General features: G+C 36.2%; 1 protein-coding gene across 1 annotated transcript in view; it reads right to left on the minus strand.

The window, feature by feature from the left end:
- Nucleotides 1-15,293, minus strand: part of LOC118181369 (kinesin-like protein KIF28) — an 89,110-nt gene that overhangs the window by 18,601 nt on the left and 55,216 nt on the right. Inside the window, exons 15-20 of the mRNA XM_085825082.1 lie at nt 10,612-10,760; nt 10,253-10,387; nt 7,713-7,796; nt 7,571-7,633; nt 3,777-3,923; nt 2,423-2,548 (exon numbers count right to left, since the gene is read on the minus strand). Of these exons, the coding sequence (XP_085681208.1) occupies nt 2,423-2,548; nt 3,777-3,923; nt 7,571-7,633; nt 7,713-7,796; nt 10,253-10,387; nt 10,612-10,760 (704 nt within the window). The remainder of the gene's footprint in view (nt 1-2,422; nt 2,549-3,776; nt 3,924-7,570; nt 7,634-7,712; nt 7,797-10,252; nt 10,388-10,611; nt 10,761-15,293) is intronic.

Consider the following 15,293-nt stretch of genomic DNA (forward strand, 5'->3'; position numbering starts at 1 on the left):
GGCCGGGCTCATCTTTACACTGGTTCTCATGATGTCGACGCCACTACACCACTGTAGAACAGAAACAGGAGCACTGCTGCCCAGGACGGCTATCCGCTTGGTCCTGAAAGTCCTATGTCAACACGCAGGTAACTCGTTCAAATTTCGCCTCTTTACCAGCACGCCGCAAGGAAGAGGGTTTTCAGCTTCAGGTCAGAAACGTTTTTTCTAGGCAATTACGGCTCGCCTGTTCTTACTCATCCCAAGAGCAAGCTTCACGAGTAACGTCCCAAGTAAGTTCCACCCGCCAGTCAGCAAGAGAGAGTCGCCTCTTAACCCAAAACGCGGCCGGGGAGCATATTTGCCGCTCCCCGCCGGGAAACATCTCTCGTAGTGAACTACATATTGTCGATCTCTTTCCAGCCGGTTTTCAAGAGCAACGTCCACAAGTCCAGCAAGCCCGAAAGTCCGAGAGTCAGTCAGAGAGTCAGTCAGAGAGTCAGCCAAAAAGTAAGTGTGTATCCAACTCGAATTTCCTTCGTCTCCTTCACAAAACGGGCTCCCACTATGGCTTCACTTATCGCCCCCTTAATTATGGCAAAATCTTCGTTTTCAACTCCAGAATGCGGAAAAAAGAGTGATCGCGCATGCGCGCCCTTCTTCACTTAGCCAACAACCGGACCCTCAATCGCCAAAAACCTGAATGACTTACATTGAAAGACAAGTAACAACCTTTGACCTTTCCGTCACGTACTTTCCTCTCTTAAGGTCAACTAACAATGAAAATTCTTTCTCGAACATTCCAAAGGACAAAACGCGCGAAATCATGACTTGGCGAAAATTGCCTCCCTTTCCCTGCTTCTTTCACAATGAATAAAAGTTTGTACAAGATTTGCAAATAAAAGAACATAAATAATATTCATTTAAACTAAATAATATTTCCAGAAGCATCTGTTTTTCCCCAAAATTAAAGCCTTAAAATAAATAATTCAGAATCAAAATAAAATTTAAATTTCCATAAATCATAAAATCATTCACATAGTTTTTATAACGCTATCAGATAATTTCTCTACATAACATTTGTACGTGCCTGTTGATAATTGCTAGGTTAAATTATGGGCCAACTACGTTGGGTATTTGTGTCTAGCTTCGACTAAGTCAGTTTAGTTATTTAATATTAGATTAGTATTAGGTTAGTTATTTAATATTAGATTACTTTCTTATTTTTCTTATGTCGATTTCAAGCCCGAGTAGAGGCTTCTTGGTATGCCCGAGAAGAGGCCGTCTGTGAATAATTCTTTGAGTTAATAAAATGGTATTTTAACACTTCTCTAGATTTTGCTATTATACACAGCGATAAGTCGCTTCACAGCTCATTAGCTTCCTTTACATTCAACATAGACCAAGAAGTGAGGAACACCGTATTACAGCTAACTTGAGCATAAATGTGAAATGATTACAATTACAGTTTGTTTTAGTTTGTTGAATATAAATAAAGTAGTTACTGAGAGTGAATGTTACCAACGATGGCAATAAATAATGTCACATGGCATGGTATAGAGAGGAAGTTATGGTGCCTATTTGGAGTAGTCAGTCCATGAGGATTTCAATTTGTCAAATTCCAGGCACTGGAGGCGCCAGTATTCCGCGGCAAGCCAGCTGTTATGCGATCATGGACCAGACAAATGCAACAGGTGATACTCAGTAAATACATGGATCATGGAAAATGTAAGACACAGTGACCATTTAGGGATTGTCCGGCTAGTTTCATATGAAGAAATGCATTGTCTTTTGAGAACTGGCCTCAGACAGATCTTGTTAAGATGCTACAAAAGACTGCAATTTTAAGAGACATAATGTTGACCTTTAGACGTACCAGAATGCTTACTAGGCTAGAACAAGAAAAATACAATGTAACGGTACCCTATGCCACAATGCTAAACACCTGATTGGTATAGTGATGCATAATGTATTAACCATTCAGTTTGTCGTTGTCGTAACCTCCAGATGTGGATGTGACTATTAGATTGCTGGAGGAAGAAACAGAATTCACATGGATTGTAATGCCATTAAGATTTTTCTTCTTATTTTTCCTTTTCTTCCTGATATTCGTTCGGTGAAATTTATGGATAAGTTATTAAATAAGTAAATACATTTACGTAAACATTTCATAGCTATTTGTGCCCTTAATGAAGCTTAACTGCAGGGAGCTTTAGAGATAAAAGAGAATGCTACAAAACTTTAGCTAGTTTTTCAATTTACTCGTATCATATAAAAAATTACACTGATATAGCTCTTTTGCCTTATAATAAAACATTTAGAAGCCAGTCATTTCTAAAAACATTTTCACAAATTAGATAAAATCATTACAGATAAGTTAAACTCTTATTTTCCATCGTAACAAAATACTAAAAGGATTAAAACTTCTAAACATAATCCTTACCTGTCGAGTAACAGGAGTAAATGAGAACATTTTCCGATGATGGAAATCGGGATTAGAAGTATCTGATACTGTTTCTGTAACTGTATCCACTTCATCTAAGAAGATACGGTATTTACAATTGACATCCTAGAATGGATAAAAATGTATTAAAATTATGCAAAATTCAACTTTAAATTGATATTAGCTTGTAAGGAAAATGCTATATAGTTTGAAAAAGGCGATGTTTTTTTTGGCCAAGGAACAGACATATTCTGAGCTGCCAGGAAATGAGACAGTGTGATAAGCTTTTCTCAATCTAATCAAAATAAATCTTTACATATTGTTAACATTTTGGAGGAAGACTAAAACTAACAGCACTCTCGCCTGTGTTTGAACCACGAATGTTCCAGATTACAATTGAATGCTCCAGACAGTTATGTCTCTGTAGCACCAGAGAGTACACGCGGGATAATACCATAATTCCTTGTATTTTCTCTCTTAAAGGGTTAATGGGCCACAAGGTTGGTATATGTTCCAAAGTATTAGATTCTTGTGTTAAGTGTTTAATAGAGGTTAGGATTTTGGCTGCCCTGTTCCGGGAACTAAGCCCACTACAGGTCCACTCTCCCTTTGGGCACGTCGTGGAGGTTCAACCTCCACTATTACCCTCCAGAAGAGCAGCGCACCACCTGGGGTCAGGCCCCAGGGAGCACCGGTCGTCTAATGCTCCTACCAGTCGCTTGGGCGAGCCCGTCGCAGCAGGACATTACCCAGCGACCCCGGGGGAGACCTCGGGTTACTAGAACCACGCCGCGCTAGGACGTGCCAGACTCCGAGGCCGGCCAATAAGTGACCTTTCCCAGAGCCTTCAGAACCACCAAGTTCATAAATTTTATACCCCCGTGGCCGAGACTGCCTAGGTACAGATCCTAGCCAGTAGCTTCGCAGAATTCTCTACGTCGACCCCGGGGGTGTTTAATAGAGGTTGTAATGTGTTATCATCCACCACAGCTTCAGATGACTATCATTATGCTTGTTGAAAGAGGAATAGTTAACTGCTCTTGCCGGTATTTCATCCACGGATCTCTCAATAATTACTTATGAATCTAAAATTGAATTTTAAATTTCAAATTCATTTCCATACATTAATATTCATATATATTTTCTCGTAACCTGCTTAACATGGTTTTGGATATGTATTAAGAAACCTTGTTATATTTCACGATTATTGAATGTTGTAGAGCTTTTGAGAGAAAGTGAAAATTGAAGATTTTAAATTAAATTAATTCATTTAAATTGCTTTAAAAACCATATATTTCAAGTTTGCCTAAAAACTTATGTTTTTTAAAAGCTATTACTATATAATTAAGTATACCGTAAACCTGCTTGGTATCCCTCTGCAGCCATTGATTTTGACCACAAAATAGAGATTTCTGCCAAGAAGCTCTGATGGGCTTTCTAAAAATTGGTCATCTTGTTCCGTATATTCTCTGCCATCGTCAGAACAAGGAACCACTTCAACCTGTAACAGGACAAAATTATGCAACATTAGTTCAAATAACGTTTAAAAATCCAGTATAAAACTTTTATTAATTTAGGTCACAAAGCATTTGCCATGCACGATATGAACAGCATGAATTTTCCTTCAATCACTCAACGCAGGTATTTTTATTTGATATCTAGTTAAAATTCTTTGATTTTGAGGACAAAATGTTTTGTATTTTAAAAATAATCTTGGTATGCTTTTATTTATTTATCTAATATACTCCTGCTTAAAAATTAAGAAACAAAGGAAAAACACGGAGAAGAGCAAAAACTGTTCAATGGATATACTTGAAATTGATCCTAAAGGTTTGTGCGGCATTATTAGACCACACAGCAAACAATAATGCAAACACATAAAAATCACATGCATTAGGACTATCACATCGCAAAGGACCAAATACGTCGGAAGAATCTGCAATGAAAACATCACATTAATAACGGATATGATACCCTCTTAGTTGAACTGCATGCTTATCAACGGCAATGCAAGCCGGCGATAGTATCATTCATCGCTTGTTGGGGCAGTAGAGCCAGCCCATTCATGTAGTAATGCATGTCTATGCTCGTGAAGGGTGCCTGGCGGCACACTGCGACATGCTATTCGCCATCCAACATGTATCACATAAGCTCTATGGGATTCAGATCCGGTGGTGTAGTAGGCCAAGGCAGTTGTGGAATAATTTCACTCTCCAGATAACTCCGCACCAGTTGAGATTTATGCGGGCGGGGCGTTATTGTGCATAAATGTCGAGTCGGTACCCATCGCAAAGATAAAAATAACCCAATAGAGGATGTAGAACTTCGTTGCGATTTCGAAAGGCTGTGACGTAACCATCAGGAATCACGTAGAGGTCGGTGCGGCAGTTCGTTGTTATCTCAGCCCAAACAATTAAGCCTCCTCCTCTGTAATGGTCTCTTTCGAAGATGTTTGGCTCCCAACAGCATGCCTCTGGCTCTCGCTGTATCACTGTCCTTCTGGAGTCCTTCTAGATGTTAAATCGAGACTCGTCCGTAAAGAGAACGGGGTCCCACTGCTCTTATGTCCAACAACGACGCTGACAGGCCCAATCCAACCGCGGTCTGACATGTCATGGGGAAAGAAGAACACAAAGCACAGGTCGTCGGGAGTACCATCCACTTTCATGCAGCTGACGTGATACAGTTGGTGTGAAATGGGCCGTTCTGCAGCACCAGAGAGATATGACGCCAGCTGTCGTACTGTTAGTGAGCTAGGTAGGGCGTCTTGCACATAGCGAAAGGAAGCGATTATCTGCCGTTATGGTAAACCTTCGAAATAGGAACCATGTCTTCTGCATGGAGTTTGATCCTTTGGTAATGATTCCATAGTCTACTGATGACACTTCGATGCAATTTCAGCTCTCTCGCAACAGCAGATTGTCTTGTACTAGTTTGCAACATCTCGACAGTCCTCCAACGTTTTTCATCGTGCAAACGGTGTCTTCGGCTCATGCTTTCCGCTTTGACTATCTCGGATCACACGGAACTATCACTACTTGCGAATTGACGCATAGGTCTGGCATGCCCCTTTTTAATTTTGCTTGCCTATCTGCATAGTCATTCAGTTTGTATTCATATATAAATTATCTGTTTTAATTCCCCTTTTCATTTTCGTACTTTTTAGTTTTGAGTTTGTTTCTTGTATTTTGAAAAAGAATGTATATTGATTATCATGGACTAAGACTAAAAGAAATGATGATGTGTAGAAGGTAAAAGAAAAGATTATGAGTAATTTTATGTTAGGTATGATTTTTAATTTTACTAGTTCTACAATCCGTTCTCACATAGAATGTTAAATTTCATTAATATAAATGAGTTTTACAAGAGTTTCTGTTTAATCTTGGCATTTATTGCGCAACAAACCACAGTACTGTGCAATTTTTCTTTTATAATTTTCTTATTAGACATTCATTTTATTCTTATTGTATTTTTATTTATTTCTTAAATTTTTTGCTCAGGTGACTGTTCATCGATAAAACTACTTTAAACCAATTAAATGACTTGTTACTTCCAGGGAAACATTCCATATAAACGAATTTATATCTTAAGCTTATACAATGCGTTTTTGTGTAGAATCAGACTTTAGAAATAATAAGAGCTGAACACGCTTGGAGAAAGAATCTTAAACGCGGGGCACAAGTTTAATACTCAGTTCTACCCGAACATGTGCACCTGAAAGCCCGAAATTTTCATAGGTAGTTATGTAATGGTTTTGCAGCAATATTGTATTATGGTATATAGATTGGTGCACTACATCACAATGTTAGGAAAATAAACTTTCAATTTACGTTTATGCTAAATCATAACTCCCAGGCATTATATTATGCTGTACAAGTGGATGTTTATTGATATGTTAGCTGGTAAATTTTTATACTTACTCTGTCACATTAAGGAAGACACTTTTTTTTTCAAATTACAAGACAGAAGACGTGTTAGTAAAAGTGCTACTGGCCAGAGAATGTATAGATCTGCGCTTCATAAAGGCAAATAATTCTTTTGCTTAAAAATGCAATGACTAATATTTAATTGCTTAAAATAGTTTCTTTAATATAATTTAAGTCACAAAAATCTGAAAGCTTTCAGATTTTATATTACGCTCTCCTAAAAATGCATTTTTTTCATTTGCATAGACATGCACGTTTCGAAAGTATTTGGATTAAGCATGTCTTTAGAATTTCCGATAGACAGTCTCGCCCGCTGGAGATAAAAATGTTTTATTCCTTACAATGTTGCCACTGCTCGCTTTGAAATCGTTTAGTTTTTAATCAGAAAGTCATTAAAATATTCGACATTCAAAATTTCGGGCTTTCAGGTGCACATGTTTGGGTAGAGCGCTACGTTATTCAGAATTTGATGGCTCTAGGAAAGATTTTTTTCTACAATGCGAGGAACATGCATACATGCATGCAGATTTCATCATTGTTTTATTTTCTTTAAATATAATACAGGGCGATAATATTTGGTGGCAACCAATTAAAAAGTGATTCGACGTTAAAATGCCCTTCTGGTCTAACTTGCCTTTCGACTGAAAAGAATATTTTTTGTTCAAGAAACTCAAAAATATCTGACTGACAAATATCACAGCCCCGCATTATACTCGGAAATTCTAGATAACTGTGTTCACTTTTCTTGTAAGCCAAATGTGCTTTTACTGTAATGCAAGTAAGGAATGTTTATTTTATTTATTTACTTAATTATTTATTTCTTATCAGTCATGTTTTAGATAAAAATATTGAACAACTAAATAGAAAATGCACAAATCGTGATTTTAAAAAACAAAAGCTAATTTAACTAAATAGATTAAAATTACAACAATTTATTTACCAAAACACATTTATGCTTCAGTTAGTTTAAAAAAAAAAAAAAAAAAAAAAAAAAAACATTTTTACTGCATCTTCTTCGAATTTTTTATTTTTTATTTTATACATACAAAATTTTATTTACGTATACTTACAGATATTGCTTGTAATATAATATTTACATCACATTTAATGATTTTAAGTGTCATATATATAAAATTTTAAAGAGAAGAGTTCAAAAAAATTGCTTGAAAATTAAATTTGTAAATTTCTGAAATAAAAGTAATGTTAAGATTCTATTACTCACATTAATTATACCAACTTCATTGCCTTTATAATTTATAACTTCCAGCTGCTCCTTCAATTCCACCTGCAAAATGCCATAGGTATTACAACAATTATGCCATCGTATGAGTGAAAGAAAAAAATATTTTACTAAATTTACATACCATAAAAGAGATTGGTTGGAGATAAACTTGAACAGTACCAATGCGAACTTCTGTGTCCGGATCTTCTAAAAATGGATCTCTTTCCTGGAAAATGTATCAGTTATAAACAATTATTCTATTGTATATAAACATTTAAGCTTTGGATATTCGAACGATTGCTTATGCGAACTCATTAAAACTTTTATAAGCAAATACTGGGAAAGGAAATTTTAGAAATTTGGAGATAAGGTTTCTGTTCAATCTCTGAAAGTGAGAAACATCTGTAGAGACATTAGGTATTTTTTTGGAAGCAGGTGAGATGAAAACTATCAAAGGCCTAGCCGGGCCTCGAACCACGGATCTCTCGAACATGCGTCGAGCGTGCTGACCACTACACCACGAAGGCATGCTAAGAAGGTGGGAGAAATACCTTATATGCTCCTCCTTTTAAAGGGCGACTGGGGATTAGGGAAACCAATCGCCAAATCCTGGTGGTGGAGAATCATCATCCACCACCCATTTAGTTTGGGCGCCACTGTAGAGATATTAGGTTATTCCGAAGCAAGAGAGATGAAAAATGAGCAATATCCTCGCCTGGACTTGAACCAATGACCTCTCGAATACGCGTCGACCGTGCTGACCACTACACCACGAAGGCATCCTAAGAAGGCGGGAGAAATACCTTATATATCTTAGGATGTACAATTCCTAATGCAATGCGATTAAGCATTATTCTGGTTGTGTGAATTACAACTAACAGCCGTGCTCTTCTTTTATTATTAGTTTCCTTTCTTTCTGTAATTACTTACCCAGTCTTAGAAAGAAATAAATATAACTAGTAGCCCTTTCCCTTGATGACAGAGAAATCTAATATTCAGTTCCTTAAACCTGAGAGACTTATCAACTCCATCTCGATAATTTTTGAGCAAAGTAAACAGTTTAAAGAGACATTTATACTTTGAAAAATCCAGTTTCCTCTGGATAAATGGAAGTAAACAGATTAAAAATGTCATATTGCTTATTTCAGGAGCGGGGGAGGGACGAGAGTGCTTTTTCAAATAAAAAAATCTGATGTGTACACCACATGACTTCCTTGTACGGAATATTAAATTATACGCCTTTTTTCTTGCATTTCGTTTAAACTTATTGGATTGAATTAAATCTACTTCGCCGACAGCGCATAAACCACAATAGAATAAATGCATTCTTTAAAATTCACTCGATTTGATTACCATAGCGACACTCTGGCGTTAGGTTCACTTAATAATATTATATTTCGTTCATATTAAAACTCAGAATGCACAGAATTATATCATTTAAAGAATTATCTAATCGTTGCCTCATGCTCTATCCAAATACTTTAATAAATCTAGAACGATGTATAAAAGAAATTAATCAAACAAAACAAAAAGAAACAGTTTTTCTCAGACGATTGAGTATTCTCATTCAATTAATTCAGTTCTCATTTCGCGACAAGGCAAAAATACATAAAAACTCAAAATATCTGTATTAAAAATTACGACGTAGATCTTAAACACTTATTTCCTCGAAAAAATTCCAGAAAAGATTAAGCATGATTTAATTGGCAATAATAAATGAAGGCGTTATCTTTGTTGTTACGAAGCTTAGATTCTCTAGATTGGCAACAAATCCACTATTTTGCCAAGTTTCAAATGTAAACAAGCAATGGCCGACATCAAAAAAATTATTAGGCTTAACGGCACTTAAACAACTTTAAAATTGTCGATAATTCTAAAAATATTGCATACAGATTTACTAAAGGCATAAAAACCATAACCGGATGATAAGAACAATATAATTAAATCATTTTTAAAGCAAAAAATGTACAATTTACAAACATATAAGAGTAAAGAAACTGAGATCAATGAGCCGGGTAACTGAGTGGATATATATATAAATATATTTATATACGTTTGGCGCGGCCGATTGCAACCAAAATACGAGGTGCACATCTACATGTTATAGTAGTTCTATATGCAAAATTTCAACGTTCTGAGGCTACTTGTTTTTGAGTTATGCGAGATACGTACGTACGTAAGTACGTACATACGTTCGTACAGACGCCACGAAAAATTCTCTTCAGAATTCATTTTAAAGCAGTTTTATAATTTTTTTGGAGGAAAAGAGTCTTTTATTCTGTCCTTACGTACAGATATCACGCAAAAACATCGTTAAATTGCATTCGAAAGCGGTCAAAATGGATATTTTCGTTGAAATATGCTGCCTGAAACTTTCGCGATTACAATACTCCCTTTTTACTTCTAACAAGGAAGTAAAAAGGAAAGTAGGAGATTTTCATGCAAATTAGTTTTTTTATTGTACTTGCACATTTAGATGTAACTGAAATTTTTAAGTGTATTTTAAAGACACTTAAAAATTTAATACTCTTAAAAATTAAATACTTCATAAAATTAAATACACAAATTTAATACGAGCACATATCTTTCCAGCAAAGAGTTTACAAAATTACATTTATTAATATTCGGTTTTAACATTACAGTTCAAGAATTCTAACTAAGGATATGCAATTAGTTATTTACCGGTGGCAAATCCCAATCTTCATCTGCTTCGTAATTCTGATACATTTCTTTCATGACGTACAATCGGTTAAGGAATTTCTGTTTCGGCCATTCATATTCTTGTCGCGTATCCAAATTTTTCATTTTTACATAGACCTGTGTACAAAGAATAAATGAAATGTTTTTAAGAATTTGTTTCGTAACCAAGATGCACTTAAAACTAATGAAGAAAGTACATTTGAAATAACAATTAATTTGCGAATATATAAGGGAAATCATTAAAAAAGAAATCAACATTACAAGCGTGTGACATAGATTGCTAAAAAGAACTGTAAAGAATTAGAAATATGAATATTTATTGATAAAATATTGAAATTAACCTCTGTGCGGCCTGTTGTTTTTCCAATCATTTGAGGTGAGACCAGCATAATTTCGAATTTAACTCTCTTGTCTAATTCTTCGCTGATTGAATTAGCAACTTCCACACCCGGAAGAACTTCCAGCAAATCTTTATTTAATAAAGCACTCTCTGGAAAAATAAAAATCAAATAAAAGTGATTAATTATTCATTCCCCCCGAAAAAGCGGCTCACATTAATAATTCATTCAGTAAATGGATAAGGAAAACGTTAAAGTTTCATGTCATTAAGAATACAAAATTCAGTATCATACCCGTTCCTTTACTTAAAAGAGGGGGGAAAACTGTTTCATAATTTTATTTAAATAATAACTTGACAGAAAAATGTTAAAAAAAGTGAAGTTATAAAGAATTCATAAAACTCGTGATGTAATTTAAATTCGATTTTGTTTCTGTTCTCATTTTGGATATTTTGTATATATTGATTCATAGTAAACACTTTTCCTGTAAAGATACCCGGGAAAAAGAATTTTTTAAATGCAACTTCCTTAATCTTTTTGGACGCTTCAAAAAAGCATTTAATTCTACAAAGATAAACATAACTATTCCTTCACTTCCTTTGCATTTTATGAGCATGTGAGCAGAAGATTAAAATAAGTTAAACATAGTTTTGAGTCTTAAAACTGGTGGATAAACTATGTGTGAATTTTGTACCAAAATCAAAATAACAATAGCGCTTAAATAAGTTACGTCGCATTTCGGGTGCCCTATGTATGCATTTATTTTATTACACATAACTTCATTATATAACAATTAAGGGAGCGTACATTACTTTATTACAATAAGAAGAATGGGCGCGAACCTAAGGTTCGCAAGGAAATGTTGTTGGCACTGTAGGGTTTATATTTATTTTAACTAACATTTATTTTAAGTTTAAGCTATCTTTCCTGTCAAGACTTTACTTTGCCCTAGAATTGCCAATGCCAGAGTATGTAAATCGTAGTAGAACGCGCAGAGTATTCAAATTTTAGCAGAAGTAAATTTGAGTTTAAATAGCAGGGAAGCGAGATTGTAAGTGTGCTTCTTGAATCACGAGCGTGAAGGTCTTGGTAGAAAGTTTAAGAACCACGTGTTTCGGCCTGTGTGCCTATTTCGGCAGTTCGTTGAATCTTTCAACTTCTTAATCACAATGTTTGCTGAATCTCAGCTGTATCTTAGAACGCGGTTTAGTTAGTTACGATTATAGAGCCTCGTAGGTAGTGACTTCGTTATTTATTCATCCTGTCATTTATTTTTAGTTGCATTTTTGTCTATTTTGTTCAACCGCCGGGTCGACGTAGTTTGTGAGCGTCAAGTGAACGCAACTGTGATTTCTAAAGTGAAATAAAAAGGGAGTTAAACCCTTCTTAAGAGTTTGTGTAATTTCCAGTTCATAGCAGTCACTACTACTGTTGCTGAGAAGTTGGGGCCTCTCAACATCATATTGGCGCCCGAACACTTTACGAACTGAAATGGCCGAAAACTGGATGGAAGCTCCTGTACAATTCCAACAACAAGAAATGGCGAACCAATTAGAAGGATTTGGATACCTGGTCCAAACGATGAGAGCATCGACCAAGCCAAACGTCAATTTCGACGGAAAACATTCGGTGGCGATATTTTTAGAAGGCCTCGAAAATCATTTCCAGCTATACCCTGTGCCTGAAAGACAAAAAGTTGCCATTGCCACGTCTGCACTAAGAGGACAGGCCTCACTATGGTGGAAGAGTATAGGGAAATTTTTATTAGGAGAATTCGGAGGCCAAACATATATACCTTTGAAAATTTCAAAAGATCATTATTAAAGGTCTTCCCCATAATGAAAGACCGAGCAAAGCTAGAAGCCGAGCTATATAGTTTTTATCAACGAAATATAGAAGAGTTGACCGACTTTATTCTGCGAAAAGTTAAGCTGACGGATATGCTGCATGGAAAGAAACCTCACACGGAGATAATTGAAATAATCTTACCAAGATTGCTACCTGATGTCCAAGATTACGTCGAAATCCGAAACCCAAGCACCTTGCAGGAACTCTTCGAGTTGGCGGTCAAGTTCCAAAATCGCAGAATAGCGGAAAAAACTAGAGGGGCATCGTATTCTCAAGGTCTCCGAAGGTAATCCTCAAATGAACAGACCAGAAACACAAATCGCTCTTATGTGGGAAAGAGCTATCAAGCTAACTCATTGAAGCTCGAAGGTCAAGGCCCAAAAAGGAAATTTGAAAACAACCGTCCGCGTACCCAGAAGACTGAAGTTGAAAGGAAAGCTTTAAACGAGTAGATGGGCCTGTAAAAGCGAGGGTCCAGACCCCGCCGGAAGTTGCGAAAAAACCCTCAAGAAGATACATAAATACGGTCGTGGTAAAGAACTCACAATTACCGATTATACAAGTCCTAGTTGGCGATGTACCAGTAGAAGCCTTCATCGATACAGGGGCAGAAGGTAATTTTATGAGTTATACATTTTTCAAGAAGAATTTTAATAGGTTACGATTATTTAAAAATAAAAACACAGAAATTATAGCGGCGCAAGGAAAAACCTGTCAATGCATTGGCAAATTATCATTACAAATGCAGGTAAAAGATGAAAGCCTCAAAGTATTAATTTTTGTGGTCAAAAATTTGCAAGAGTCCAGTCATTTTAGGCATGGAGTTTTAAAGGCCGCGAAGGCCAAACTGAATTTTCAGGAAAATTGGATTATGCTGGAAATGGATCGGAGGGTGGTGGAGCCAGTGAAACAACCGCAAGTGGACCTTAGCCATTTGAATGACCATGAAAGCCAAGCCATCCAGCAAGTGGTGAGTACTTTTTCGAACTTGTTTTCAGAACGGCCTGGTAATTGTCAAATTGTTACGCATGATATATAATTAACTGCCGATAAACCCTGTAGGACTAAACCTTACCGGTATGATAAACAGAAAGAACAAATAATTGAAGAACACATTCAGGAAATGCTGCACAACCAGATAATAAAGCCCATAAATAGTGAGTACGCGAGTCCAGTCGTACTATGTAGGAAAAAGAATGATTTCCCTCTCTCGGATAAAAGGGATTGGAGGTTTGCTATCGATTATAGAAAGCTTAATAGTGTTACTAAGTTCCCAGTTTACCCTTTGCCGGTTATAGAGGAAATTAGTAGAAAGATTAAGTCTACGAGATATATGACTACGTTGGACTTAACGTCTGGGCTACTATCAAATAGCTATGAGACCCGAAGACATACATAAAACCGCGTTTATCACAAAATCGGGCACTTATGCATTTTTACGCATGCCCTTTGGGTTGTGTGGGGCCCCGTCAACATTCCAGAGAGCTATGGACATTGTTCTAAAGCCTGTCCTAGGAGAATCGACTTTAATCTATCTAGATGATATAATTATAATGAGTAGTACGTTGGAACAACACATTAAAGATTTGAAGAGGTTTTTAAATTATTAAAAGAGGCCGGTCTTACAATTAATGCATCAAAATGCAAGTTCGCGAAAGGTACAAAAGGGTACAGAAACTCAAGATTCAAAAATAAAAGCCATCAAGAATTTCCCACATCCCAATACCGCCAAGAAACTTTCTTCTTTCCTTCGGTTATGTTCTTATTATCGGTCGTTCATAAAAGATTTTGCGAACATTGTTGAACCGTTGCTAGTAATTAAAAGAAAGAAAAGTAAGTTTACGTGGACAGCAGAAGCAAATACTGCATTTGAAAGGTTAAAGAAGCATTCATCAATGCCAATGTTTTGAAATTTCCGGAAGGGGACGAAAACCTGGAAATTGCAGCAGATGCGTCGGACTATGCCGTAGGTGCGGTTCTCATGCAGAATGGCCATCCTTTGGCATTTTTTAGTAAAACTTTAAACTCTACGCAAAGGAATTATACAGCTACAGAGAGAGAAACATTAGCCGTATTTATGGCTGTACACAAATTTCTAGTTTATTTCGGCAAAGCGCCAGTAACAGTCTTTTCGGATCATGCGGCTGTTGATAGACTTTACTCGGGGAAAAACCTAACGTCCAGGTTAATAAGATGGGCTTTAAAACTTCAAGAATATAACCTAATAATTAAATATAAACCGGGTAAGGAAAACAATGTTGCTGACGCACTATCTAGAATAAAACTAGACGATGAAGGCAATGAACTCAAATGCGCTGTGTTGATTTCAAAAATTTTAGATTCCAGAGAAACAATTATTGCTGAATTGAAAGCTGATCCTGAATTTGGAAGTATCTATGCGTATTTGAAAGACCCCGAAAGCTTTGAACACACAGATATCGATGCAATAAGAAGTAGAGCAGAAAACTATGAAATAATAGATAATTTATTGTTTTATACGAAAGCAACAAACGAAAATTTCGAATATAGACCAGTCATCCCAGCCTCTCTTCGATTAAGCATTTTGAAGGAATTACACGACGCGAAAACAGCGGGTTTTTTAGGGGTCAGAAAGACTTTAAAAAGGGTACGCGAGGCGGTATATTTCCCGCAATTATACAAAATAGTAACTGCGTATGTCAGGTCCTGCAATCAATGTCAGTTAATAAATGATTATTAATTACAGCCCAGCCGGGAACTTAAATAGTAGCATTCGCGCTACATTTTCGAATGAAATTTTAGGCATAGATCTTCTTGGTCCTTTCCGCCAGAGTGAGTTAAATAAAAATCGTTTTCTT

Source organism: Stegodyphus dumicola, chromosome 10 (assembly GCF_044657685.1).
Source record: "Stegodyphus dumicola isolate Sdum_Otavi_A_Nest chromosome 10, ASM4465768v1".
Lineage (NCBI taxonomy): Eukaryota > Metazoa > Arthropoda > Arachnida > Araneae > Eresidae > Stegodyphus > Stegodyphus dumicola.